The sequence below is a fragment of the Mytilus galloprovincialis genome, chromosome 3 (genome assembly GCF_965363235.1).
Source record: "Mytilus galloprovincialis chromosome 3, xbMytGall1.hap1.1, whole genome shotgun sequence".
NCBI classification, from domain to species: domain Eukaryota; kingdom Metazoa; phylum Mollusca; class Bivalvia; order Mytilida; family Mytilidae; genus Mytilus; species Mytilus galloprovincialis.
The window spans coordinates 84,498,989-84,526,299 of NC_134840.1; the positions used below are offsets into that span (position 1 = coordinate 84,498,989).

Genomic DNA, 27,311 nt, shown 5'->3' on the forward strand with positions numbered 1-27,311 from the left:
GAATTAATCGAAAAATTCTAGAAAAAACTACCTCTAAGCTTATACTCTCATTACCAACTTATGTAGCAGATGTTACTATCATCATCCTAAACGGAATACTTCCAATAGCCCAACTTCATATTAGACTATTGAACTATAATAACTCAAATATCGATATTGTTAAAGACTTTAATTATTTAGGGGTATATTTTTCAAGAACTGGGAGTTTTAAAACGGGCAAACTTCATTTGGCAGAAAAGGCTACTAACGCAATGTACGATGTCTTACGAAAAGGAAGAAAACATAACCTTTCTATTAGCTGTCAACTTGATCTTTTTGACAAACTTGTTAAACCAATTCTTTTATATGGCTGTGAAATATGGGGATATGAAAATATTGATATCCTGGAAAAAGTTCATTTAAAATTTTGTAAACTCCTTCTCAATTTAAAACCTACTACACCTAACTATGTTATATATGGGGAACTCGGTCGATACCCTCTTAATATTGATATAAAAATCAGAATGATATCATATTGGATAAGAATATTAAAAGGCAAACAAGAAAAACTATGCTTCATTGTGTTTAAATTACTGCTGAAATTAGAAAATGATTCCACTTTAAGATCTTCATGGCTAAATTATATTTCCAACATTTTTAATGAATGTGGTCTCTCCTACATATGGAGTTATCAAAATTTTTACAATTATGATTGGCTAAAACATACGATTAGAACTAGTCTCCAAGACCAATTTATTCAAACTTGGAGTTCAAATATTAATAACAGTCCTAAAACGGTTAACTATTGCATTTATAAAGAAAGTTTTGCCTTCGAGAACTATATCAACAAGCTAGACGATAAAGACGTTTTCACTCTTTGTAGCTTTAGAACCGTAAATCACAAGCTCCCAATAGAGTCTGGTAGATGGAAAAACATACCCAGAGAAAATCGAACTTGTAACTTATGTAATAGTAATGAAATTGGAGATGAATTTCACTATATTTTAGAATGTACATATTTTTCCGAAGAAAGGAAAGAATGTATAGATGAAAAATTCTGTACCAACATTAATACTCTAAAGTTTAAAGCAGTTATGAATTTTTCAAAACAATCAAAACTTAAAAAGCTGTGTAAGCTCATTAGAATCATTAATACAAAAATGGATTCTCTCTGATAAAATGGAATCCTCCAAACCTGTGCATTCTTTTCTTCTCTATTTGCTGTAACCTCACCATGTTTTATAGTATTATTATGTATGTCTATGTATTTCTGTATACAATTGTATCAACATAGGTTCTTCAGAATAAAATATATATGTATAACAACATCTTTTGCGCAAGGAATCGAGTGGCGCTATGTTCAAAAATCTGAAACTATAGGGCTAAAAATTTGAAAAAAAACCGGAAAAAAGTGGGTTTGGCCTATTTTATGGCTTCTTGAGAAAAACAATGAGGGGAGTCACCGGGTATGACTATTTAGGTCTTGTAGAGGAGAAACAGGCGCATCTTTTGCGCAAGGTATCGAGTGGCACTATGTTAAAAAAAAAATATATACATGCGTCCAACTTTTAGGTACTACACAAAGGTGTTAAGGATATCTTGAAATTTTCGTAACAATTATGCGAAAACGAGAGTTTTATGTGGTAGGTATTACGCATAACTTTTGTGTAAAATGTTATCGTATTAATACTGCTGTGCAAATCATTATGTAGACTTGCTACAATTCCCTTTCTAATATTTCTCTCTTACTAATTTATATGTTTACTGATAAGTGCCAGCCTACTGATTGCCCTTGGAGAAAGGGACTTGTATAATAACATTTTATACCGACCAGTATCTGGTCGGTAAGAGGTTATTATTTCACATCTGCTGATAATAGATAATTAGACTGTCATGTGTATATATCCCATGCTGTTCTCCCATATTTTATCTCAAGTAGATTACAATTTCACTTTTCTTATGATTCTTACATCAAAATGGATACAGATGTCATATCTGCTGCAATAGATTTTGGATTACAAAAGTTGTCATTTACTGAAATCAAAATTAACCAGAGAAAAGTTGTAGAAAGCTTTTTGGCAGGCAAAGATGTATTTTTCTGTTCTCCAACTGGAAGTGGCAAATCACTAACTTTTGAAATAGCACCTTTTGTATTTAAATATTTACAGAAGAATGATATGTGTATTGTACTTGTTATTTCGCCTCTAACATCTTTAATGCGTACACAGACTCAAGCATTGAATAGAAAAGGGATTAAAGCAGTATATTTGAAGGACATTACCTCACCATCTAATTTTGAAGACAGCCTAACAAATCTTTCCTTAGTAGATGTAAAGGATGGCAAAATTGACATTATTTTCTCCAGTCCAGAGTCACTTATTGGACATGAAAGAAAATTACTATTGGATTTGGCAAAGAAAAAATTTATCAAGACAGTATTTGTAGATGAAGCTCACTGCATAAAAAAGTTGTAAGTATTTATTTTTGTACATATAATAATGTATAATACTAAAGTAGAAAAACAAATCATCTGAATCGCTCTAACATAAGCTATAACATACATAAGAATAAATATGTATATCTTAAAAATAGTACATGCATACAAAAGAACATCATATATTTATAAATGTATATATATATCTGTACATGCAATAACTATTTAATGTTTATTTATTCAAAACATTCTCATTTAATTTTACTTTTAATAATTAATCACCCTTTTATTTGAATATTTCTGTTATTATTATGAAAGATTATTCTGCCAATGGTATCCAAATTAAAAACTTTCAATTCATATTGTGATGTTTTGAAAGATGTATGAAATATTTGCTACTGGACTGTTGGATATCTACAATAATTACGATTTTATAAATATGTTTTCTATGGTACTTACATAATTTTTCTTATGAAATACTTCGTTGTAATGCTTAGGCATTTTTATGAGACCTATGCAGATTTATATTGCAATATGATTAATTAATTTTAATTTTTTCAGTGGGCTTCCAGATAAAAAGAAGAAGAAATTGGCATATAGACCATGTTATGGCCGACTTGACGAAATTCGTTCACTTGTTGGGGGTCATGTACCAGTAGTGGCTCTAACAGCAACAGCTACAGAGGAAACCAAAGCTGTCATTAAAAAGCAACTTTGTATGGATAACTGCTCTGAGATTATGGTAAATCCCGACAAAAAGAATGTAACATACTGGGTACATAATTTACCTTCAGATGATATTTGCACCAATTTTAGATGGTCAGTATAATTGTAATCTCCTAGTTATAGCAGTAAAATTATTAAAGGGGCAAAATTGAAAAAATAATAATAATTAGGAAGGGACATGTAGCAAGTCTAATCATTATGTTAAATGTTATTATGTTAATTATATATAATATATTATTACTTGGAGATTTACTTTTTCTAGTCTTGCGTCCTGAGACGAATGAAAGCAGTTCAGATTTTGAAGATTACATAACTTGTACTGATGACAAAGACGAAGTAAGCGAGCTGATAATGAAAGCCGTATTTGTATTATAAACTTATTTTAATCTTGACAAATTTATTCCTTCAGTGTATGTTTTTTTTATGTATCTTTTGATTGGGCTATGCCATTTCAATTGATATTTTACAGTGGGTCTCTCTATGTTGTGATGTTACACTATTGTTTCAGGGTAGGGTAAAATGTTTAAACCCGCAACATTTTTTTTGCACCTATCCTAAGTCAGGAACCTGCTGTTTGTTGAAATGGTTCATAAGTGTTATTCGTTTTTCGTTATATATATAGATTATATCATTGGTTTTCCTAATTGAATGGTTTTACAATGGTTATGTTGGGGCCCTTTAATAAGAGCCTTTAGCTCGCCGTACGGCCAATGAGCAAAACCCACACTGCATATCGCAACGAAATCACAAATGTATTTAGCAATTTACACAAGAAAGCTAACCGCTTAATTAACGTACAAACAAATGAACGAAAAACACAGCAACAGACTGAATTACAGGCTACTGACTTGAAACAGGTACATACAAACATACATAAATACAGAATGTGGCGGGTTTAACATGAAAGAGGAATCCAAACCACCCCCTGCAACACTGGTGTAACAGTACAACAAAAGAACAAAATATAAAAAAAAATCCGTTGAAAAAGGCTTAACTCATTAAATTGATACAAATAGAAATACATCTAACAAAACCACAAAGTGGACGTGGCTTTGTACTTGCACAACAACAAGAAGACACATAGATCCTAGCGTACTCGTAATTACTGACAGCTAGCTATACCTCAAGCAAATAACAAATTATACAACAAATCATAAATATAACTATCAAGAATTCAAATAAAAATCATGTGTCTTTCGTCTCATTTTTTGTGTGAAATTGCGTAAAAAAGTTCGTGTGAAAAAAGTGTTTGTAAACATTCGAACATACGGTGACATATAGCTGTTAATTTCTGTGTTATTTGGCATCCTATGGGGAGTTGTCTCATTGACAATTAAACCACATCTTCTTATTTTTATACTACACAAATTTCTAGACTAACGGAAAATAATTTTCTTGTTGCTAAGTTTCAAGTTTTTCAATTTGTGTTATGTGGACTACTGTTTGTCTTCTCCTTCGTTTTCGTTTTTCGACATGGTTGTGTCCGATTGTTTTCGACCTTTGAGTGTGATTGTTCCTTTGGTATCTTTTGTCTCTCTTTTAAAATTTTACCCCTTCTTGCAAAAGTATAGAACGTATTTTACTTAAGGAATGTGTGTACAGTTAAAATAAATAGTAACAATATTGTTTTGCGGAAGAAAAATTATGAATTTATCAGATCTGCACACACTTTTAGAAAATCGTGTAGCAGTTATGTGTACTCATGTATGTCCGAGTAGAGATCGAAGAGTGGTCGAATGTTGTCGCGTAGAGATCGATTATTGGTCGAGTTGGTCTGGTATGAGAAAAAAATGGAAGTCGCAGTGATCATGAAGCAATCGGGCACTGGTCGAGTTAATCTATGTCACATATCGTACAGGTTGGCGTTGATCGGGAAATAATCGGGTATTAGTCGAGCAAAGGTCGATATGATCGAGTACTGATCGGTAAAATAATTGTACTCCGACCAAACTCGATCTCTACACGATCAATTCGACCGCTACTCGACGAATTCTCGATCTCTTCTCGAGTGACTTGCTTCTCGATCCTTACTCGAATATTTGTTACATGTCAAAAACTCTCGGGTAGAAAGTCGACCATCTCGAACATTCTTGTCCATTGAGTCAGAACAGTCTCCCCATCGCTTAATCTATCTTAATCGTGATTGATCGAGTTGGTCTGATCGGCAGTGTAAACCTAGCTTTAACAATAACTACCTGCAACATATAGATCAGTGCGAAAAAATGTCAACAAGTAAGTTTTTGAATTGCTCGCTTTTTTATTTACATTTTGTTTTAATATACCCTTATGTTGTTTTGTTGAGATTAACTACGTTTAAAAGGCTTGCACAAACTATTCGTTTCTGCATCAATGTTTTGTACTTTATGTAAAATAAAGACATCAATCTTATATCACATAGAGTTATTCTATTCTTTATATTTTAGATGGAAAGAAAGTTAGACATACTGAAAGCAAGCCGAATGGCAAGCGGAATTACTGCATCGGTAATAACACTTCTTATTAAATCGTTGATATCTTTTCCTGTTTACAAAACTTTGAATTATTTGAAAAACTAAGGATGTTCTAATCCCAGGAAGAGATTACCTGGAATTTTTGATCCCCAATGCTCTTAAACTTTGTACTGCTGTGGCTTTATAACTATTTTGATTTAAGCGTCACTGATGAGTCTTATGAAGACGAAATGCGCGTATGGCGTATGCAATTATAATCCTGGTACCTTTGATAATTATTCCCTAGTATTCTATATCTCATCCTGTATGGAGGAAAATTACAAACCGATTACAAGCAGTTAACTTTACATTTATACTGTTAAACTTTGAACTACCCGACGAATATGCAAATAATTGTATTTTTTTTACATTTTTTTTTTAAATGTCGGTAAAAATTAAAACAATGCAATATTTTGTAGATATTTAAATGGTTATTTGTTGAATCTTATTTCTACGGATGAACAGAATAGATAGCAACTTTTCAATTTTACGCAAATTGTAACCCCCATATAAAAACCATATTCATAATTACTCTAAATACCTGGACAACAATGTTAAATCTGCAAATTTAATGTTCTTTCCTCGTCGGGATTCGATCTCTTGCATTTGGGCCAAGATCCTTAGTTCATTTCCCAAAGGCAGTAATGGTAACGTTTTTTTTTCTGTAGCTCAGTCCATATCGTAAAATGGGATTTGTATGGTGGCTCATTTCGAAGCTGACACATTTTCACATATGTGGTTAAACTTCGGGGTACAAAGTGCAATTAATTTTTTCGTAAATTAGCATTCCCCGATACGGTTTCTCGTGGTGAATAATCCATTTTTAACACAATCAGTTCTTTTCAAATTTTATACTTTGAACACATTTAATAGCTCCATAGTTTTTACACATTCATTCTATGTTCCTCTACTTTCCAACTCAACATAAATGGTTAAGCTCATTTACTTGTACAATTTAGAAACATGTCCAATATCACTACATAGAGATTTTTTGTTAATAACACAAATTTCCTAATGGATATTGACCAATATGTAACATCTTGACAACACCCACCGCCTGTACTGTATCCAGCACTCAAGACAACTGGCCTTATAGACTGAAAATGGTCCCGAAGGGTCTACAGCGCTTGTAGCAGTGTAGGCGGTGTTGTCACGATACAATATCGGCGAGGGAAGAAAAATAATTTGCTTACGCAAATCCATAATTCAACATTCTTGTGCGAATATATAGAGTAATAATTTTAACTACTTCGTACTATGAACAACAAAATGATTTATGTTTTAAAACATATTTTATTCTCCATTTAAACTGTATACGTTACAATGAAATTATTTTCATTTACCTGTGTATATTACTGTATTTGGCGGCTTTTTGTTCAAGGTTATTGTTGTTATTTTGAAATTGGTTAACAACTCCCTACGAAAAGTTGGTTCTATTCATGTTATAACTACTACTTGATCGATGCCTCTGCTGGTTGACTGATAGTCCCCGAAGGTATTACCAGCCCAATAGCCAGTTATTCGGTACTGGCCTGAAAATACGGATTTTGTGTTCTCAAAAAAGTGGTGATACAAAACTTTTGAAATTGTTCAGAATAAGGAAATTTATCTTCTTGAAGATTCCTTACCCGGCTTTGGATATACTTATTTGTTCATTTTGGTTAAAATCTCTTCCTCATTACAATAAGCTTTGAATTTTCAATAATTTTGACCTGGGGCATTACTGAAAAGACAGACTACTACCACGAACAAAAGCGCTAAGTAAATATTTGACGGGGAAATTTTCTTTGAAATGCTGAAATAAATATTTCAAATTTTACATACAAAATAAAGATTGCTTCCTGAATTTTCACATTATGATAGATAAAAAACTATAATATTATATTCATAGGGATCGAAACACACAGATTATCAGAAATCACGTTGTCCCATGTAACAAACTCGAAACATAAAACTCGAACAATTTCGCGAAATGTTAACCAAACTCTTCGAAATTTTGCATGAACGTTCTATGACGTGATATGTTTCAGTATTGGCTAACATAATTGTCTTCATGTAAAAATTGCATAGATATTTTGAAAAGAATATGATATACGGAAATATCCCAGCGGAAATTAAATTTGGAAACATGAAACATTTTAGTTAAAAACTAATATTTTGACAGACAATTTATTAAATTATAAGATCCTAAAATTCAAATTAATAAATAAATTGAGCTATATATTCAATACAAAACAATAGATTTGCAATGTATTGCGGAAATATCTTGAGTTAAACTTTCATAGATTACCTTAGCCGTATTTGGCACAACTTTTTGGAATTTTGGATCCTCAATGCTCTTCAACTTTGTACTTGTTTGGGTTTATAAATATTTTTGATTTGAGCGTCACTGATGAGTCTTATGTAGACGAAACGCGCGTCTGGCGTACTAAATTATAATCCTGGTACCTTTGATAACTATAATCATGCCTTTGCACAACTGGTACGGCAAAAAAAAAAACCAGAGCTTTGATTCGTGAAGATTATTTTTCGGCTTTGATTACTATACCAATAAAAAGTACTTTAAAAGTGGAAGTTGGTACACCAAATTGTATTAAGATTACAGGGTTATCTATAACAAATACAGATTAATGAAAATGTCTTGCAAGGTTGTCCGTTAAGGTAGATTCATGGTATACCGCCATCTTGGATTGAACAATCACAGTAAAAAATCGGTCTAGTTATTTGCCAAAATCTGCAAATTTGAAGACAGATTTGCAATTTAATGGTTATACTGTTTAATAATATAAAGAAAACTTGGCAATTTATTGTATAATCCCAAATATTTAAACAAATATCAATTTTCTTGCTTTTATAATCATTTTTTTCAAACGAGTCATTTAAGGGAAGATAACTCTTTTAGTACAAAAATTATACTGGACAGATAGGGAATTTTTTTCTTTTTACTTGTAGCAAGAAAACAAGTTCGGTGACACCATTTTTTCTTTTATTTTCTTAAAACATATTACAAAACCTATCTTTTCACAATTTATTTCAAAATTCTATCTCATAGATTTTTTTTTATGCACACAAATGTGTTTTTCCATGAACAATCTAACCAAATTTAGGCACTTTTTAATGACTCATAGCTTGAAAAATAGCACGGTGACCCCTCCTTTTTATTATATTTTTGAAAAGAGCATATTAAAATCTTCATTCTGGCTAAAAATAAGAAAATTCTGTCTCAAAAAATATTTACTTATGATCTACCTTAATTACGATCAGTATGAAAATTCGGATTTTATGAAAAAAGTGCTGTTACAAAACTTTGGAAATTATTTAGAATAAGGGAATGTATCTCCCTTATCATTCCTTCGCCGGCTTTGGCAAAACTTTTTGTTTGTCTATTTTGGTTTTTTAATTAGCTTTTAATTTTTCAAAAATTTGGCCTGGTGCATCACTGAAGCGTAATTGATTGTCAAACAGCACATCTAATGCAGAAAAAATGGTACATTTATGTTATAAAATCAAGTTAAGGGTTGTTTGTAAATTTACCAAAATAATGTATTATTTTAAACAGTCCTAAACTGAAGTCTTGTCTTTGACTTAAGGTCAAGGATCAGTAAATAAACTAGTCCATAGATTTTTTTTAAAAGTTAGAACTCAATTAGATATTGAAAATATACATCAGAAAATGTAAAATAAAGTATATGTCACCGACTTCGTTTTCAAGAAAAATCCATTTTTAAAATGGTCCGAGAGGGTACTAAATTACATTGAATATATAGGGTAAATCTATATTTTTCTTCTACAATTTTCGGTTTCTGGTATAAATCACGAGAACCGCTCCATAGAATTTTTTTTTAAATTAATATTTTTTTCCTCTATGTCTTACGAATTAGATGATATTAAAAAAATATATGGTCACCGACTTCGTTTTCCCTGTAGAAGCGACGCAAACCCAACATTTTGACAAAAAAAAGAACATCAAAATTCGTGACGTCGTAATTAAGAGATAACTGTATTGTATTTGAAGCTTTAAGGACGTCCATCGGTAGTTTTACTGTCGCAAATTTAGTTTACCTGGCGACGCGGAGCGGAGACAGGTAAACGGGTATTTGCGACAGTAAAACTACCGATGGACGTCCACAAAGCTTCAAATACAATACAGTTATCTCTATTCTAATGCAAAACAAGTTTATATTTAAATTTCAATCATTATTTCAGTGTAAAATGTTCATTAAAGAAAATTCCGCGAAAAGATGTTATGTTCTTTGGTCCCTACACTAGGTGACGTCATAGGTATGCTTCCGGCGTCAAACATAAACACTGGCCGTTTTCTGGCTTCTGTGCCGCTTCAGAATGTAATAAAATTTGATAAAAAGAAGATTTATAGGCGCAACAAGTGAGTTTTTTGTTTATCATTGTAGAAATAACATGTCAATACATTCCGAAATTCAAAATGTCGGCTTCCTTAGTTACAGACAAGGAGATAGAGAATTTTACGCTTGCTGTTATCCAATCAAAACAATTGTTACAAAATAATTGCATTAGAATTTTTATTATATAACGTCAAGTTATCATGCTATTAATTTCCAACGTTCTTCGTGTTGATTATGCACGATGACTATGTGTTTCGTATTGATAGATTCTTTTTATCATAAGAGTCTGGATAATTATCATAAATTTTTATTTAGTATTACCAATATTCTTTATTCTTTATAGACCTATTTTAGCACCTCATTATACATTTTTTCTTTTTTTTTCTTTTTTGCATTTTATTCTGCAATTTTTGCCCATTATTCTGTATTCCGTAAACCCCAATCAGAACCTCTTTTATTGAACATTTTAAAAAGAAATTATACGTTGTAAAAAATGTGATACATGTATGTTCCTTATCAATATACATATCTAAATCAAATACTAATTCAGACAAAAATACGTTGTAAGTACATGAACGCAAAAATAGTAAAATCTTAAAAATAGAAATCATCAGGGTTACTGTCTACAAGTTGACGCAATAAAAGATGTAAATGAAGCTATATTTTTTATGCCCCCTCAACTACCCCTGTACGTCTGTCCGTCCGTCATTCCGTCTGGCCGCCCGTCCTTCCGTCCGTCCGTCCGTCCCACTTTATAGTTTATAGTTATTCCGCGTACAGTTTGAATCCTAGAACGTACTTTGCTGTCTGTTTGCATGTGGTCAGGGTTTTGATCTTTATTAATATTTGCTCTAATGAGAGATAGTTGAACTTTGTCATTTTTGGGTAACCAATTCATAAATCTCTTAGACTATCTTGTAAGTCATCTGTTTACACTTTTTCCTCCGTTCCGATATCTGATTTGGCCACTTTTGAAGAAGAAAAAAACGGGTTTTTTTTAGCAGCGGAACATGTAAAAGCTTGTGTTCTGGTACTATATCACGATATACTGGTGCTTAACATCGCATATATAAACAAACATTATATCAATGATTCTACAAATTCTTGAAAGAGTGTCGTGTGGTTATTTATACATCTTCAAGTTAACAAGTAAAACACGCAGAAAAAGTGACATCTTTGTTAAAATCTTTTTTATTCTGTATAAAATTTCTTGTATACATTTCTACAAAAACGTTTTAAAAAGGTTTACTAAATGGTTATTGTTCCATAAGTGTACATATGTATGCTCGAAGTATATATAGAATCAGTACATGATACACAACATGCGACAAATAAAAGGGGGGGTAGTAATGACAGGTAACTAAATTAAACTAAGGCTTTGATGGATGTAAACTGTAATAAAACTGGAAGTTACATAAGGGGAACAGGAAAATAAGAATATATTGCATCACTTACAACAACCTTTAAATTGACCAGTGATTTTTTATTCATTACTGACCAGCAACACCGAGATAATCCAATGATTTTTAAGGGTCCACATGAAGTGTGGACCTAAATGTTCTTTATCTTTAGATATAACGCTTATTCTGTAAAATCTTCAATTAACGATTTTGTAAAATTCTGTATATGGTCTACACTATTATATTAAATAATTATTTTATTTTCCGTTGTTATTCTTTATAATTTTGCACTTTTTTGTTCAATTTTGACATTCGCCAGTATTCCTTATTCTGCAACTCCCTTTGAGATCTAATTATATGTGACAATAGATTATTGTGCTTCTCTCTCTGAATTTCCCTTTCACTCAAGACATTTGTAGTCTTTGTAGTACAGAGTATTTTCCAGAAAATACATCGTGTAAAAACATTTCCGAGGAAACCAAATTAACAGAGGTTGAGACATATGACATAAAAACAGATGTACATATTTATGTTTGATATGTCTACACCCCCCCCCCTCAAACCGAAAAAAAAAACAAGAAAAAAAACAATCGCACACAGGCTGAGACATGACAGGTAATATTGTGTTTTGTTATTTAGTCCATCTACACAACTGAGGGGGGACCTTATACGGGACTCCGGGATCGGGTGTTTTTCAGCACGGGATTTCGGGATTGATCCTTTATGGATCCGGCTATTTTTTTTTTCGAATTTCGGTATGGTGGGATTGAAATTTCTATAAATTCGGGATCTCGGGATTTCATGTTTTAAGTCCGGGATTTCGGGATCAGGACCCCTGCACCCCACCCCCGTCAAATGCATTTCATAAGATGTCTTTTCCTTTTTAATTTTCTTTTGGCCTTGTGTTGTTGTCTGGTTGCTGTCTTATTGAAGTACTGACTACTTACGGGATTTACATTTAACTTTAGGTACTGAAAGTCTGTGACACTGTGTATATTTTTCAGTCGGTATATATATATAGTAGTACTATGATATAGAGGTGATCGATATAATCTCGTTCTCAACCTTCAAGTTTTATGAGTGAAATAGAATTGAGAACAGTTCTATTGTATATTTGAGGTGCTACTTTCAGCTAGGGTACTTTTTTTTATTCGGTTAATTTTTACCCATATATATATAACAAATTTCCTTTGAGGAGACAACCGTACGAATCAATACTATTAGGATACTAAGCCCTGTATAAATCTTTAAACCATAAACTATTTATACATGTATCTATTTAAAGATTTGTGTTCTATTTTTAACATCGAAATTGCGGACGTGAAAGAAAGCACCATTACAAAAACAAAAAACAACGTTAGATAATAACACAATGTAGCGATGGATTAATGATCGTGAAACATCATTTTTGCTTATTTTTAATTTGTTATAGTCTAAAAACTGTGTATGAATATTAAACTATTGTTCCAACCGTGAACAAGGTTAATTAATTTAAACTTGTGTATTAGTAGTTTAGTGCCATCTATGACTGACGCAGCGGCGAATTTATGACCAGTATTAGTTTATGTGGTTCATTTCCTTTTCTCTAATTTGAAAATATTTTTACTTGTTCCGACTGCTGTGATAATTTTCAAAATATGGGAGATATTATAGTCTTACCGTACAATACTAAGTTTTAACTTTAGTATTAATGTCCCAAACTTGCACCCCTACTGGCCCTACTAGCTTCTGCTTATTTTCTGCTAGACGATGTCTTTTCCCAGTGAATATAGGGTTTTTGAATGGACAGTTTTGACATACTACATATAGAATACTTCCGAGACCACACTGTTTTTTCTCATCACAATTATGTAGAAATAGTAGTGAGCAACAGTTTTCACACTTGTTTAAACTGGTCGGGAGATATACAAACTCTACCACCGTATGTCCTGATTTTCATTTTGAAGATCGTCTTCAGGACTGTTTTCATATTCATTTTCAATTTTTTATTTTAGAAAAACAAGTTCATTCTCCTAGAAGTAACATACTTTCCGTCAAATTTACCGTTGACGTTGTCCCATCGAAAAGTCGCCGGGTGCAATTTTAACATTGCAAAATCTGGTCAAAGGGACGTAATTCGTACAAAACGTCGCAATATTTCTCGGAATCCGCTAGACGGCGTTCATTTACTGTTACTTGACCTTAAAAGTCCGTCCGATGACGGAAACGATATCCGAACGCCTTTAATTCGTTTTTCTCCTAAATAACCAAAACGGAATAATCATAAGCGAGGATGACTAATGCGACTATGCATTGTATCTATAGGATATAGAAGCTTGATGATTATTTAGTTGTGAAAAGAAGAGAAGTGATACACAAAATGTGGTCTTCCCATTTAATAGTATAGATGGAATTTGATCCTTTCCTTCCTGAATATGTAATTTGATAGCCTTGGTCGATTGCGCTATTGGTGAACTATCAGAACAATTTTAGGATATAACTCATCACTTTCAAATATTCACTGAGTGGTCATACTGAAGGGAAATGAAAAAAGTGCTTCGGACGCATGCAATTGATAAAGGGTTATTTTCATTAATTTCATTCCGAAAAAGCTTGAATTTGAAAAACAAAATAGAGATGACTTACTGCTGATTCCTTTGAAGTCCCGTTAAAAATAGCACAATATCGATACAGCTGCATGTCTTAAGTGTAAATAACAAAAATCAAAATAGCGACAGGAAACGTAAACAGAGAAATTATTTTCATATTGTGCCAGATTAAATATTCCTGGTTTTGCTGCGATAATATGATAGACAATTATGGTTTTAAACAAGTTACTTAAAATCAAATAATTGAAATATATAAATTACCTTACTGTGTATAAATTCCTGTATTGATCGCCTCTCGGGTGCTCTTGATGAATGCGCATTCGTGGTATTCATCCGCAACAACAAAAGATCGTTTGATTAATATACTAATATTTCTAACGACAACACATTTTCATATTATTAATTTGCATTAAAAAAAAATAATCTGAGTATCCATTGAAAACATGAATTTAAAAGAAAGCGATAAGGAATTTTATTCTGCACTATATAGTCCGCGGGTCTATAATTTTTATATGTCGGTTATCAAACCAAAACTAATTATATATGCAAAAGCAGCATATCTATAAATAGAAAATTAGGTGATGGCAATACACCCGAGGCCCTCACGGTCCTCTGATGTAACAATTACTGTGTCCGTTCAATTTGTACATGGTACATAAACATTGATATCAGAAAGGTAAATTAAACTTGAGTAATCACATAACAATTTTGCTAATTTTGAATTTTTGAATTTTTGGTCCTCATTGCGCTCCAACTTCGAACTTTATTAGGCCTTTAAAACATGTTTTGATTCGAGTGTCACTGATGAGTCTTTTGTAGACGAAATGCGCCTCTTGCGTTAATATAAAATTTTAATCCTGGTATCTATGATGAGTTTATTTGTATACTTTTAACAATGGTTGCTAATTATATGTTTTATATTAACGCCCTTTTCATGCCCCACCTACGATAGTAGAGGGGCATTATGTTTTCTGGTCTGTGCCTCCGTTCGTCCGTTCGTCCGTCCGTTCGTCCGTTCGTTCATCCCGCTTCAGGTTAAAGTTTTTGGTCGAGGTAGTTTTTGATGAAGTTGAAGTCCAATCAATTTGAAACTTAGTACACATCTTCCCTATGATATGATCTTTCTAATTTTAATGTCAAATTAAAGTATTGACCCCAATTTCACGGTCCAGTGAACATGTAAAATGATAGTGCGTGTACTATGAACACATTCTTGTTCTTCTCCGTTTTAGCTAGTTCTTTCAATTTTGTCTTATAGTACGGTGACCGGACACAACACTTTTTAGATTTAATCGTCGAACATACTATATGGCTATATCATATACAGTTGTCCGCCATAAGTATTCGTAAAAACAAAAAGGTCCGCCATTCAATGTAAATCTGTACATGAAAAAAACATGGAACTATTGAACAAGTAACAAAATTGAAAAATCCTACCTAATTACTTTGTAATGTTTCCTTTGTTCCTCATTACTCGTAAAATCCTCCTAGGAATGCTGTTATGCAACTATTTCACGTAAGTAACAGTTAATTTGTTCCATATGTCACGAATTTCACGTTCCAGGTCTTTGGTATTATTTATGTTCTGAGTTCGTTTTTGCAGTTCCCTTTTTAATACCCACCAACAATTCTCAATAATATTGAGGTCGGGACTCTGAGCTGGCCAGTTCATGCTTTTTAGACCCGTTTCCCTACGAAAATCTTGAACAGATCTGGCTCGATGGACGGGGGCATTATCATCTTGAAAAAGGTAGTTATTATCTGGAAAATGACGAACAACCACTGGCCACAAGTTATTGTCAATAAAATTAATGTATTTTAAGGCATCTTCCCTTCAACAACAGTAATAGTTCCGACACCATGGTAAGTAATGCATCCCCAGATCATTAAACTATGCTTGCGCTGAGATGGAGGGCAAATACAATCCGTCAGCCACTCTTTTCCGACCTTTCTCCAGACACTGACACGAGAAACTTGCCCAATGACTACCTTGTTCTCATCGCTGAAGATAACATTACTCCAGTGTGCTTTAACAGTTTTATGTAATTTCCCCCTGCCATATACCACTCGTTTTTTCTTATTGACTTCACGGATACGATTTTCGTTCTTTACTGACCACTTGTGGAACCCATCAGAATGTAATTTATGTTCAACAGTTCGTTTAGAGAAAGGTCGATCAATGCTCTCATTAAAAATATTAGTAATTTCAGATAAAGATTTACGGCGATGATTTTTTACACAACGGGAAAGTTTTCTCATGTCCCGGTCATGAAAGGATTTCGGTCTGCCTGTAGCTTCGAATAGCTTCATATGTGCGTTAAGACTTGTGTCTGGCTTGAATTGCCAAAAAAATGCTTCTTAGATAAATGAATTTGATATTATTAATAAATAAAGGAATGAAATATCATATAAATGTTGATTATTATTGATGCGCAAATATCAGAAACACAGTTTTGGCAGTATTTGGCCACAGCTTTATTACAAACTACAAAATTATAAACACATAAAACTAGATAAACAGTTAAGATATATATATAGCAAACAGATAGATAATTAAATGAACGTAGTCACCTTTCATATTGACAGACTACAAAAGATAACTAGATAACTAACTAGATAGATAACTAAATATTTACAATAAATGAAGCATCCAATAAAATAAAATAAAATTAATCCTGGGATACAGAGATTCATTATTTTTTGTGTGGTGGGTCCTGGGATACAGAGACCCCAAATACCAAATGTTTTGGATGCTAATTGAAATATGCGACAAAATGACGCATATCTAAAGTAAACGCAGCGAAATGTCTCTAAAATACTTAGTCTTGAAACAGAACACACACATAAAGTTAAGATGGTAAACTTCAACCAGCAAAATACGGACTTGAGATAAGTACACTGGATACCAAACTGATACGCTCCATATACAGTTGACTGCTTAGTAGACGTCCCGAACCATGTATTGTAACAGGAACATTCTGAAAAAATACATCAACACACAGCAAAAATTGTCCAAATATATTATAAACATATAGCGGTGGGTGGGTGGGTTTTTAAAATCCTCAAAATAAATATACGTCTGCTATTGTTGAATGTAGCTATTGAAAAGATTGCATTCGCAGTCATACTGCGCGTGATCAATCGGATAAGTGATAACCCACATTAGACAAAAAGTAGCACGGTCAATGACACACATTGCTTACACTAATAACCGAATTTATGCTGAATCATAAATTCTATTATTATTGATGCGCAAATATCAGAAACACAGTTTTGGCAGTATTTGGCCACAGCTTTATTACAAACTACAAAATTATAAACACATAAAACTAGATAAACAGTTAAGATATATATATATAGCAAACAGATAGATAATTAAATGAACGTAGTCACCTTTCATATTGGCAGACTACAAAAGATAACTAGATAACTAACTAGATAGATAACTAAATATTTACAATAAATGAAGCATCCAATAAAATAAAATAAAATTAATCCTAGGATACAGAGATTCATTATTTTTTGTGTGGTGGGTCCTGGGATACAGAGACCCCCAATATCAAATGTTTTGGATGCTAATTGAAATATGCGACAAAATGACGCATATCTAAAGTAAACGCAGCGAAATGTGCCAAATTGACCAAGGCAGTCATAAATGACTGACGGGTCAACCGCCATTCCAAGCGGATAGAGCTACGTAAAAGCTGTGGGCCAAATACAATAATTATATAAGATATAAAAGAGCTATACATATCTAATAAAAACTGAATTCAAATGAATATCTTAAAAGTTCATGATTTACATTCGGGAAAAGTGTGTGGTGAGTAGACAAGGAAAGCCTCTAAAGCGCCTTGAATTGTATTTATAAAAATGTAATTACCAATATCAGTCAGATGTACACCATCTTGACATATAAATGTAGAATTAGGAGATATATCTGGGTATCGTATGTAATGTCCCCCGTGGCGAATGATATAACTTGCTAGAGAGCTGTTTATTCGCTGCCTGGATCTATCCATTGCATCAATATTAGCGGAATAACGCCAAGTGAGTCTTGGCAAAATTTGTGACCATACCAATGTTGTATTTAGTAAAAGTTCTGTAATGTTATTTACATAATGTTTTAGTCTATTACGTAACACTCCTGTCTTAATTTCTCCTAAGTCATTTCCCCCAATGTGTATAACTAGATAGTTTGGGGGTTCTTCGTATCTAAGCATCAGCTTGATCCTATTTAGTAGATCCTTAAGCCGCATTCCGCTTTTACCTAACCACCTCAGCCGAACACCAATGTGATCTAGGCCAAGATTAATGCCACCTGGTCTTCTTCTAGCTTGAACAAATGCATTTTTCACTAAGGAGGAACCAACAATCCAAATTGTAATTGGTGAACCTGCAATTCTTAAATAGCGGTTAGTCCCACTAAAGTGATTGCAAGTTCATTAAACAAAATTAAAAATAAATCTAACAGTTATAGACATTGTTGTATTCGAATATATGAACGAAATGCATCAGACTTCCACCTACCCATAGCCTGAATTTCAGAATCAGATAATCCGTTCATGGCAGCGCTTGTGGCAGCACCTATCCTGAATGAATGAGAACTATACTTTCCTTGACTTAAACCCAAAACATTCAGTGACTTTTTAAGGACTCCGGAAAATTGGTATCTAGTGACAGGAGTTCCATCAAAATGACAAAACAATTGACCAGCAACATTTGGTCTTACTTTTAAGTAATTACGTAAAGCGAAAACGGCACAAACATCACCTGGCCTAACATCAATAACAATTGTAGTTCCAGTACAGCACTGGTCAGTCTTAGATGAACGTAAGCGGATTTCAATACTAGATAGATTTATTTTAATGTCGTTATATTCAATTGCATGGGATTGGGTTGAGGCGTGTTTATGATCAGCGGTTAGTTCGCCAACACGTAGGAAACCAAAAAAGGCCAAGGAAAACGAAGCTTGGAAGGGTTTAGTTTCATAATCGTTATGACAAACAGCAGGTAGAACGTTATTAATTTTTAACAATAAATCAAGTGTTATGGGTAACCTTACGTCCTTTGGTCGATTTTGAGAACGCTTCATTCCCTCGAGGAGCTTTCTGACAACAAAAGTATTAAAGCAATCTGTATAGTTGTTAATCTTACTGAAAAAACTCAACCCAGAGATATATGATTTAACAGTTGAGGCCGCAGTTCCAGTGAATGACATATAGGCAATATAGTTAGTTATGTCGTGTAATGGAATAGGCCAAAGATCTTCAAATTGGAACAAGGTCCTAAATTCTTTAAATGACCGTAACGCTTGTTGATAAACCTTCGACGTATTCGGTGCAACTGCTGATACAATAAGTCGGTCAATTTCACCTTGGAGATCAGGTCTATGAACTCCTGAGGGATTATTTCTGGTGTATCCTCCGCCAATGGTGCTAACCCTTTGAACTTTTCTAACTGAAAACGAGAGAGAGCGTCAGCTATGTTATTTTTGGCACCTACAATATGTTTTGCCTTAAACTGAAGGTTGTAATTCATGGAACGCAACACGAATGGTCGAATTATTGACATTACCCGTTTTGATTTCGATGTTCTCTTGTTTAGTATATCAACCAACGCGATGTTGTCTGTTCGAAACAAAATCTTACTGTTTTTCAAAAGAGGAGCCCATATACAAAGTGCTAAAAGTATAGGAATGAGTTCCAAAAATGTTATGTCTTGCAAAATGTGTAATCCGACCCATGAATCTGGCCATTTGAACTGTGCCCATTTCCCGTTAAAGTAAGATCCACAACCAAGTTCAGCGTTGCCTGCGCTGTCAGTATATAGTTGCAAAATGTCATTATCAAGTTAGACCAATAATATAAGAATCTCCATTGAAAGATTTTAAGAATTCCAACCATACCAAGACGTCCTCTCGAATTTCAGAGGTTATTCTAATTGAGAAAAATGGTTTTTTGACCTTAAATGATGCAATAACATCATAAAATCTCCGCAAAAACGCTCTAGAGGATGGAACCGCACGTGAACAAAAAGCTAATAACCCAACTAGCGACTCAAGATCCTTAAATTTAATCTTTCGCTTTATTGTCATTGGATGAAGTTGAGAACGTAATTTAATAAGCTTGGCCACTGGAATACGAACGACCATGTCAACTGTGTCTATTTCTAAGCCAAGAAAAGTTAATCTTGTTGTAGGATGTGTTGTCTTGTCCTCAGCTATAGGCACGCCCAACTCATTACAAAGCTCAGTAAATGTGTTCATTAGAACCAAGCAGTCTTCCGAATTTGCAGAACCGCCGAATATGAAATCATCTAAATAATGCTTGACTGAATGCTTACCAGCAGATGAAACAACCAACCAATGCAAGAATGTAGAGAATTTTTCAAACAAGGCGCAAGCAATAGAGCAACCAAATGGGAGGGATTTGTCCACATAAAAGTTACCACCAAAATATATTCCAAGTAAATCGAAATCACCTGGAGAAATAGGCAAAAGACGAAAAGCGGACTTTATGTCCTGGACCCCAAGTCCCCTATTTAACAGATGTTTCATTGGGATCCACAAAGTCATTGACACTACAACCGCTTGGAAAAGACAAGTGCATTATACCCCGAAAACTCCCATCAGATTTATTAACCAATCCAATTGGTGAAGTGCGCAAGGTTGATATAGGCCTATTTCTAAAAGGACCACACATTCTACCTAAAGTAATTTCTTTATTTAATTTCGACTGCGTTTCTGTCTTAAGCATTTCAGCTGATTTGAGATTTCTTGAAATAAAAGGAATACGAGGACCGGAATATTAAAGACTAAAACCATTCCTGAAACCATCCAATAATAATAAAGAAGTTTTTGAGTCAGGGTAATATCTTAAGTATTTTTCTAAACAAGCAACTTTAATAGGTGTTCTGCCTAGCTCCCATAAAGCGTCCATTTTGTCTTTGGTAATTTGGTCGTGGGGAACGAAAATTAGACCTTGGTCTAGTAAATCTTGGACCATTGAATCTAGGTTCAGTCCTAGTTTGATTTGACACTTGGCCTTGAAACTGGTTTTGCTTATAACAACTTATAATTGGATGATGCACCCCACAACGCAAGCAAGAATGGTTGTAAATACAATTAGGCTTGTTACACACACCGTCGAAATTAAAACTGTAACATCTTGATGTAGTAGCTGTTCGGTTTGTGTATAAAGCACGACTATTTGAGGCTTGATTTGGGGCTTGGCCTTCGAGTTGAACCGATGTGGACTGCATATACCACATCCAGTATTCCGAATCCAATTTACCCCACGACCCACTTGGTTCTCGAGCTTTTTTCAAACGGTACTGTTCATCATAGTATTTCCAACCGATACCCCCATGACGTTTAGCACCTTTTCGGACAGAAGACATGTACTTTACAAGTTCTTGGAATTTATGAGGATGCACAGAACAATATATACTCATAAAAATTAGAAAGGCATCGGACCAAGTTTCGATGTTTGTAATCTTTGTTTGGGGCGAAACTGGATTTATAACTAGTTGTCCTTGCTCAAAAGTGACATTTTGTTTGTCATGATCAATAACTGAGTTATGCAATAAAAGAGCCAAATCGACATACTCGCCCTTATGAATTTTTTGTCGTAAATTCTGATTAACATGTAAGGTAATATCATCGTCAAGGCTTGGCGAGAAGGACGGTGTTTGCATGAACATTAAATTACCGTCATTACCTTGTCGATTTGTGACAACTGGGTGCATTACTGCTCCTGAGGTAGAAGGGATATTATCATCTGTATCTTGCACTGTAGTCACCATTGGAGGCGGTGTGTCTTCTTGTGTAGCAGCTTCTAATGATGATGTTTTGGTTGTGGATTTACGCTTCTTCTTTTGACCTCTAGTGTTCATCTTAACTAAAACTATAAGAATATAATTGAACAAACAAACCACATTACTTTTATAATACTATAAATAAAGTTTTTATTACAAAGCGACCTCAAAAAGTTCATTGACGCCTATAACCAAGTACATTAACCTTTCAATGTCGTAAATCAAATATTTGGGTTACTTTACGCAAATGTCGGTCAGCATACGAAAACAAAAACAACCTTATCTATGTTACACGTGCCAGGAGGCTGATTAAATGTACCAAATGATAAGCCACTAAAAATAGATCACACGAGGTAATAACGCCAGCATACACATATTAATTACCAGAATATTATACATTTGACAAATCACAACTTTTATGATAATAGTAACTTCATATAATGGAGTCTGAATGTATTAAAGCTCGTAATAAAGACAGACACTGTCACAGATTACCATCGGTATATCAAAATACAATCTTTAACTATGCTTCATAATATTAAGTAATTAAGTGATGATATAAACTCAGATATAAACACGAAGAACAATTAAATATTAAGTAGATACATAAATAAATTAATAACATAAAAAATAAGCTGTGACCGCCGGAGTGAATTTGTTTGCAGATCGGAGTCAAAGGTAATGAAATAAATAAAAATAATAAATTAAATAAAGATATCTTTGCTCCTTTATTATATAATTCACTAACAAAACAATTATGAAGCTTAGAAATGGAAAATTACTTAATACTAAACTTGTTCAAAGGGTATCCACACGTCTCAATCTTCAAAATCGGTTATCTAAAAATACTACCATCGCTAACATTTTTAACAATAAAAAACGTGGTTACCCTTCTATCGATAAGTGTCATGCCAAAAAATGACTTACATGTCCCCGTCTTTCCACCAACAATACGGTAAGGTCCACGTTTAATGGTCGCACATTTTCTTTAAATTTTGAAACTGATATAACTTGAAAAACAAACAGTATTATTTATTTACTCACATGAAACAAACCGGCGTGTGGTATTCAGTACGTAGGAGAAACTGGACGATATTTATCTAAACGCACTCAAGAACATCTGTATCGTTTTAAAAGACCCAATAAATTCAAAAGTATCATTTACCAACACCTTAAGAAGCACAACCATCCTTTTAAATATTTAGCAGTTCAACCTTTAGAAGTAGTAAATAAGCAGCCTGGTGAATCGCATTCAAAGTTTGTACGATCACGGAAAATAATTGAATTAAATTGGATTAAAAAATTACAGACAGTTTACCCTCTCGGTCTAAATGATAATATCATGGGAATTGGTAATATATCTAGAACCAATTCCGTTAACATTTTGGATATAGTTTCTAAAACTGTTCGTAAAAAACGTTCTCACGGTCGTAGAACAAATCGCAATCAAAGAAAATTTCGGGCCAATCATACCAATATTTCGGACCTAATTTCTATTTCAAAAAACAACGGCAGACATTATCTGTTAACAAAACTCTGTTCGTTACCGGTTAATAAGTTAAATAAAATTTTGGAGGATTGCAACACAATTTCATATAGCAGTCCTAAGTATGAAATTGTTCAAATTATTATGGCATATTGTTATTCTAAATTATTTCCCAAAATTGATCGCCCTGAAGATCATAAAAAACATTTTATTAAAATTAAGTATGTCAATAAAGGCTTTGATTTTGTAAATATTGCCGGTATATTTAACGACCATTCTGTTAAAGAACAAATTCCTGGATATTTTGACAATACTGAGCTACCTCTTATTTGTTATATTTACAAGAAATCTACCCGGAAATTTGTGTTTAATTATAGTCAATTGTGTAGAGATGTTAATATCAGTGAAAATACACCTACTTCATGTAATTGCAGTAATTCCGAATATATTTATGGACCCATTTCCCATGTTATAACAGGAGATCTTAACATTGTTCAAGACCGAGAGTTAAAATCATTCCTCAGTAAAGGACCTAAATATCGTCCCCCGTCAATTATTAATTGGAATGAGTGTCGTAATATCATCCACGACTCACTCCATATTTACTGTATGAAATGGATAAAACGGGAAAAAGCTGACAAAAAATCTTTGGACTCATTTTTTAATTCAGTAATGAAGATAGTTGATATACGTATTCAACATTTTAAAGAACATTTTACTATAAACAATAACCACAATAAACCTATTTCTCGTATCAAACATAAACTAAAAGAACTAGCCAAGGAATTTGTTTTTGTCCCGGCAGATAAAGCTGCTAATAATATTATTATTGTTTGACGTAAATTTTACATTGAGGTTCTGAAAAAGGAAATCACCAATTCACCAACATTTCAACTGACTCCATTTTCAGAAAACGAAATCTGTAATAAACATAAACTTTTAGGCACCGCTTTACAAGCAGAGCCAAATACAATGAAAGTCCCAACTATGTATTGGCTTCCGAAGCTACACAAAACCCCTTACAAATATAGATTTATTTCGTCTTCAAGCCATTGTTCAACTACTAAATTGTCTATTCTTCTTACCAGCACACTTGGTACAATTAAAAACCTGATAATAAATTGTTCAAATAAGGCCTTCGAAAATAGTGGAATAAATTACTTTTGGAGTGTCAAGAACTCGTTGGAAGTACTTGATAAATTGCATGCTTATATTGGTGATTTTGAATCTGTTCAAAGTTTTGATTTTTCTACCCTGTATACCACATTGCCTCACATTCTCATTAAGAAAAAATTCACACACCTAATTAAATGGGCATTCAAAAAATCAGAATGTGAATACATATGTTCAAACTCTTTTAGGTCATTTTTTAGTAGCAATAAACAAAAAAACTATGTTAACTGGACATGCTTTGATACTATATATGCCCTTGAATTTTTACTAGATAACATTTTTGTTCGCTTTGGGGATTCCGTATATCGTCAGATTATCGGAATTCCAATGGGGACTAACTGTGCACCACTTATTGCGGACCTGTTTTTGTATTGTTATGAGTTACAATTTATGACAAAAATAAGCAAAGACCCATCGAAACAACATCTGATAAACAAATTTAATAATACTTTTAGATATTTGGATGATATTTTGGCTCTCAATAATGACGACTTCAGTATGTATATTAATGAAATTTATCCTGTTGAACTTACTTTAAATAAAGCTAATACTAACAATGACCACTGCCCTTTTCTCGATCTTGATATCTATATCACTAATGGAAAGCTGAATACTAAAATTTATGATAAAAGGGATGATTTTTCATTTCCTATCGTTAATTATCCGTTTTTAGATGGTGACGTTCCCTTGTCACCATCTTACGGTGTTTATATATCTCAACTTGTACGATTCGCTCGTGTATGTAACAATGTTTTAGATTTTAACGAGAGAAATTTATGTATTACTGAAAAATTATTACACCAGGGTTTTCGATATCACAAACTAGTCAAAACATTTACTAAATTTTATCATCGGTATAAAGACATCATTCGTAAATATAGCTCAACATGCAGACTTCTAATACGTTCAGGTATTTCACATCCAATTTTTTATGGAAATATTCTTTATAAAGCACAAAGGTGTCAGTATTCACCTCAGAAACTTACAAAACCTTTGAATAGACTTATTAAGAAGGGATATAATTACGATACTGTTGTCAAGTCATTAAAGATTGCATATTTTGGCGTTAATATTGAGTCACTGATAAGGTCTTTGCATCGGAACTAAAGACATTTATTCTAAAAACAGTTGTTGGCATGACACGGGTTATGTTCTTCTCATATATGTTATGATGGTATGATACTAAACCCCTAACGGGAAGGATTGTGCCTGATGTTCATATGACGAAATCATAATCTTTCAGTCAGTTTAATTGAAGTCTGGAGCTGGCATGTCAGTTAACTGCTAGTAGTCTGTTGTTATTTATGTATTATTGTCATTTTGTTTATTTTCTTTGGTTACATCTTCTGACATCAGACTCGGATTTCTCTTGAACTGAATTTTAATGTGCGTATTGTTATGCGTTTACTTTACTACATTGGTTAGAGGTATAGGGGGAGGGTTGAGATCTCACAAACATGTTTAACCCCGCCGCATTTTTGCGCCTGTCACAAGTCAGGAGCCTCTGGCCTTTGTTAGTCTTGTATTATTTTAATTTTAGTTTCTTGTGTACAATTTGGAAATTAGTATGGCGTTCATTATCACTGGACTAGTATATATTTGTTTAGGGGCCAGCTGAAGGACGCCTCCGGGTGCGGGAATTTCTCGCTACATTGAAGACCTGTTAGTGACCCTCTGCTGTTGTTTTTTATTTGGTCGGGTTGTTGTCTCTTTGACACATTCCCCATTTCCATTCTCAATTTTATCTACTTAATTAACATAAAGAATCTAATACAAGACGCCGATCGCTACCTCCGGATAAGACAAAATATAAAAACATGTAAAATAATCAATTAATTGAAATTTAATTTGCTTTTAAACATTCATATTTAAATAAAACATCCCGTTATTAATACGGGAAACTAATATTAAATATACAACCTGAGTCCCGAGTTGAAAAAGAAGTAGTAAAAACCTAAACAATCAAAATCCTGTTTTTTAAAATCCTCAAAATAAATATACGTCTGCTATTGTTGAATGTAGCTATTGAAAAGATTGCATTCGCAGTCATACTGCGCGTGATCAATCGGATAAGTGATAACCCACATTAGACAAAAAGTAGCACGGTCAATGACACACATTGCTTACACTAATAACCGAATTTATGCTGAATCATAAATTCTATTATTTCACATTTTGCGTAAAAACAAATAATGAAATTGAATTGAAACGTACTCTATTTAATGCACAAATTCGTAGTGTTAAATTTTTACCAAATCTCTTTAATAACAGATTAATTTTGCTAAATTTTATTTGAAATGGTAAAAATAAGGTGTAACAACAATGTCTATAATAACAGAAATCATAACACGGATGTTCTGTTACAATGTGGACCTCAAAACTTTTCAAAGTCGATTTGTCATTTAAGTAAACTAACGTACGTTAAAGTCGGTTTTACAAAAATTGCACTGTACGATTTTTTGACGACAAGTCAAAATTTTAAGTTTAATCTTTGAACCACATATACTGTGAATATGTAACCGTATAGTCCGAAAGACAATGAAACTCTTTAGATAAGCGACTTTTCCTTATTCGGTCATCGTACTATTAATATACCTTCAAAATGTATGTATAACATGAAGAAAATGTCTTAGCCTTTACTTTCTGCGAAGTTGATTATAGCAAGTTCTCTTATACTTCTTGTATTATAACATCTAAGTATAGACGTTCATTTTATTTTTTTCCCATCTAAAATCCATGTCGTACTCTATCAACTCGAAACCCGTAACACCCTTCGTGTCTTCACCACGTTGGTTTTAAAACTCGTTCCCCGTTCCCATAATTTATATTCATTATAATTGTTGCTCTCTATAAATTTTGA

At 33.2% G+C, this 27,311-nt stretch overlaps 3 protein-coding genes and 1 long non-coding RNA gene across 4 annotated transcripts in view; 2 read left to right on the forward strand and 2 right to left on the reverse strand.

Moving 5' to 3' along the window:
* Positions 1–27,311, forward strand: part of LOC143066838 (uncharacterized) — a 265,369-nt gene that overhangs the window by 24,687 nt on the left and 213,371 nt on the right. The window contains exons 6-7 of the mRNA XM_076239650.1: positions 3,402–3,475; positions 5,563–5,622. Of these exons, the coding sequence (XP_076095765.1) occupies positions 3,402–3,475; positions 5,563–5,622 (134 nt within the window). The remainder of the gene's footprint in view (positions 1–3,401; positions 3,476–5,562; positions 5,623–27,311) is intronic.
* LOC143069831 (putative ATP-dependent DNA helicase RecS) lies at positions 1,694–3,242 on the forward strand. The gene is made up of 2 exons (XM_076244636.1): positions 1,694–2,449; positions 2,975–3,242. The coding sequence occupies exons 1-2, from the start codon at positions 1,956–1,958 to the stop codon at positions 3,240–3,242; spliced, it is 762 nt and encodes a 253-aa protein (XP_076100751.1). The 5' UTR covers positions 1,694–1,955.
* Positions 16,429–24,929, reverse strand: LOC143069198 (uncharacterized). The gene is made up of 2 exons (XR_012976345.1): positions 21,696–24,929; positions 16,429–16,955 (listed from the first exon to the last, which is right to left on the reverse strand). It is a non-coding gene; the product is annotated as an uncharacterized LOC143069198 (long non-coding RNA).
* On the reverse strand, positions 16,962–19,447 carry LOC143069196 (integrase/recombinase xerD homolog; the record flags this gene model as incomplete). Its single annotated transcript, XM_076243710.1, has 1 exon — positions 16,962–19,447. A coding segment is annotated over one exon (999 nt), but the record flags the coding sequence as incomplete, so codon positions are not given.